Source organism: Sodiomyces alcalophilus (genome assembly GCF_042370955.1).
Source record: "Sodiomyces alcalophilus JCM 7366 unplaced genomic scaffold ACRALscaffold_5, whole genome shotgun sequence".
Taxonomy (NCBI): domain Eukaryota; kingdom Fungi; phylum Ascomycota; class Sordariomycetes; order Glomerellales; family Plectosphaerellaceae; genus Sodiomyces; species Sodiomyces alcalophilus.
This window is the reverse complement of record NW_027263536.1, coordinates 3,124,258-3,126,397: the sequence shown is the minus strand read 5'-3', so window position 1 is coordinate 3,126,397 and position 2,140 is coordinate 3,124,258. Positions and strand designations below refer to the sequence as shown.

General features: G+C 27.0%; 1 protein-coding gene across 1 annotated transcript; it reads right to left on the bottom strand.

The window, feature by feature from the left end:
- Positions 1-1,031: 1,031 nt before the first annotated feature.
- On the bottom strand, positions 1,032-1,707 carry ACRALDRAFT_211924 (uncharacterized protein; the record flags this gene model as incomplete). Its single annotated transcript, XM_071023806.1, has 3 exons — positions 1,032-1,371; positions 1,448-1,458; positions 1,501-1,707. Coding segments are annotated over 3 exons (558 nt in total), but the record flags the coding sequence as incomplete, so codon positions are not given.
- Between the last annotated feature and the right edge of the window lie 433 nt (positions 1,708-2,140).

Below are 2,140 nucleotides of genomic sequence, written 5' to 3'. Positions count from 1 at the left end.
ATAGGGGGAAGACCTATTACGAAGTCTATTAAGATGTCTTAGAACGGCTATTCGGGTACAGGCAGAGGTGCCAGGTACCTAAAGGGCTTATACTAACACGGCTTAGTCCTCTAATAGATACTATACATAGGCACGAACTTCTTAATATCTTATAAAAGGTATTCTTAGTGGTAGGACTTAGAAATTGCTCTTAATAGTCCGACTGAACCTAGGGTAGCCCGTAGTAGGTGCGTTATAAAATATCTAAAGGACCTTTAGAGCATAACAAAAATTACATTACAAATTACATTACATTACATATAATGTAAGTTTTCCAAAATAAATTACATTATATGTAATGTAATTTGTAATGTAATTTTGTAATATTAGGGGAAAAATTATATTTTTTATAGTATACCTTTTTAATATATTGAACGATATATAGTACTTAAATTAGTATATATTCTAGATTCCAAATAGATTATGGTATTATATATATATATTTAGTATTTAATAGATATATATATATAGCCTATAAATAGTATATATTATATAGAATATATATTAAGATCCTCCTTAAACTATTTATTAATTTACTAGCTACTATAAATAGTTAATGTATGGATATAATAGTACCTATGATATTATACCTACTCCGTTAACATCAGCTATACTAATAGGAATAGTTAGATAATACCAGGTTATAATATATACTATAGGGGATTATACTTATTAATAGTTTACTAAGTTAGACAGGTTATAAAGGCTTATATATACATAATATTAAGAGGCAGGATATTCCGACTATACTATTTGGATATTCCGATTATAGTTCTGATATAGGCCTACTCTTTCCCTGTTTCGGAATGCCAGTTATAGCTATAGTCGTAAACTACTATAACGCCTTCTGACGCCTTGGATTAATTTGATTGTTTGAATTAATTTGATTGTTTGAATTGATTTAATCGCTTAGATTAATTAAAGGCAGTAACTGAAATGATTGACTACTCGATCGAGACTAGCGATTCTATTTCGTATCTATTTACCACTAATTAGGGCCTTTTTACGGAATCTAGTTCCCTATCTCTCCTGCTACTGCTGCTCCTGTTATTATTATTATTATTATTATTATTATTATTATTATTATTATTATTATTATTATTATTATTATTATTATTATTATTATTATTATTATTATTATTATTATTATTATTATTATTATTATTATTATTATTATTATTATTATTATTATTATTATTATTATTATTATTATTATTATTATTATTATTATTATTATTATTATTATTATTATTATTATTATTATTATTATTATTATTATTATTATTATTATTATTATTATTATTATTATTATTATTATTATTATTGCTGTTACTATAATTAACGGATCTGTTCGATTAAAGCAGGTTATAGAAGAAATAGCTCTACTTCGTATAACCTTTTCCACGACCTCTTCCACGCCTATGCCCACGCCCACGGATATCGCCCACGGATATCGCCCACGGATATCGCCTTGTTATTATTGTTGTTATTATTATTGTTATTGTTGTTGTTGTTGTTGTTGTTGTTGTTGTTGTTGTTGTTGTTGTTGTTGTTGTTGTTGTTGTTGTTGTTGTTGTTGTTATTGTTGTTGTTGTTGTTGTTGTTGTTGTTGTTGTTATTGTTGTTGTTGTTGTTGTTGTTATTATTATTGTTGTTATTATTATTATTCTAAGGCAAGGAAAATAGGTAGTAAAAGCGTAATCGCGTTATTAATTAAAGTTAATTAACGATAATCTTAATGGCTTAATGGGTTAAATTAGCGATCGTAACTTTGTGTGTGGTCTAGGATATAAATTTAATTGGCCGGAAAAGTGGACCCACCCGAACTATAGTCGGAATATCTAAGTGGTATAGTCGGAATATCCTGCCTTAATATTCATTCTATTACATAAGATAAGATACTTATAAAGTATATATATCTAGTTAATAGCCTATAACTAGTCTAGATTATATAAATAGCTACTTTATTACGTAAACCCTTAGAGACTATTTACCTTACCTATAAATGAAAGAGTATATCTAGTATAATAGTCCTCGACTTCGGTCTAGGGGTAATATAAAGCAGCTTGCCTTTAATATAGCCGTTAATATATAAATATTA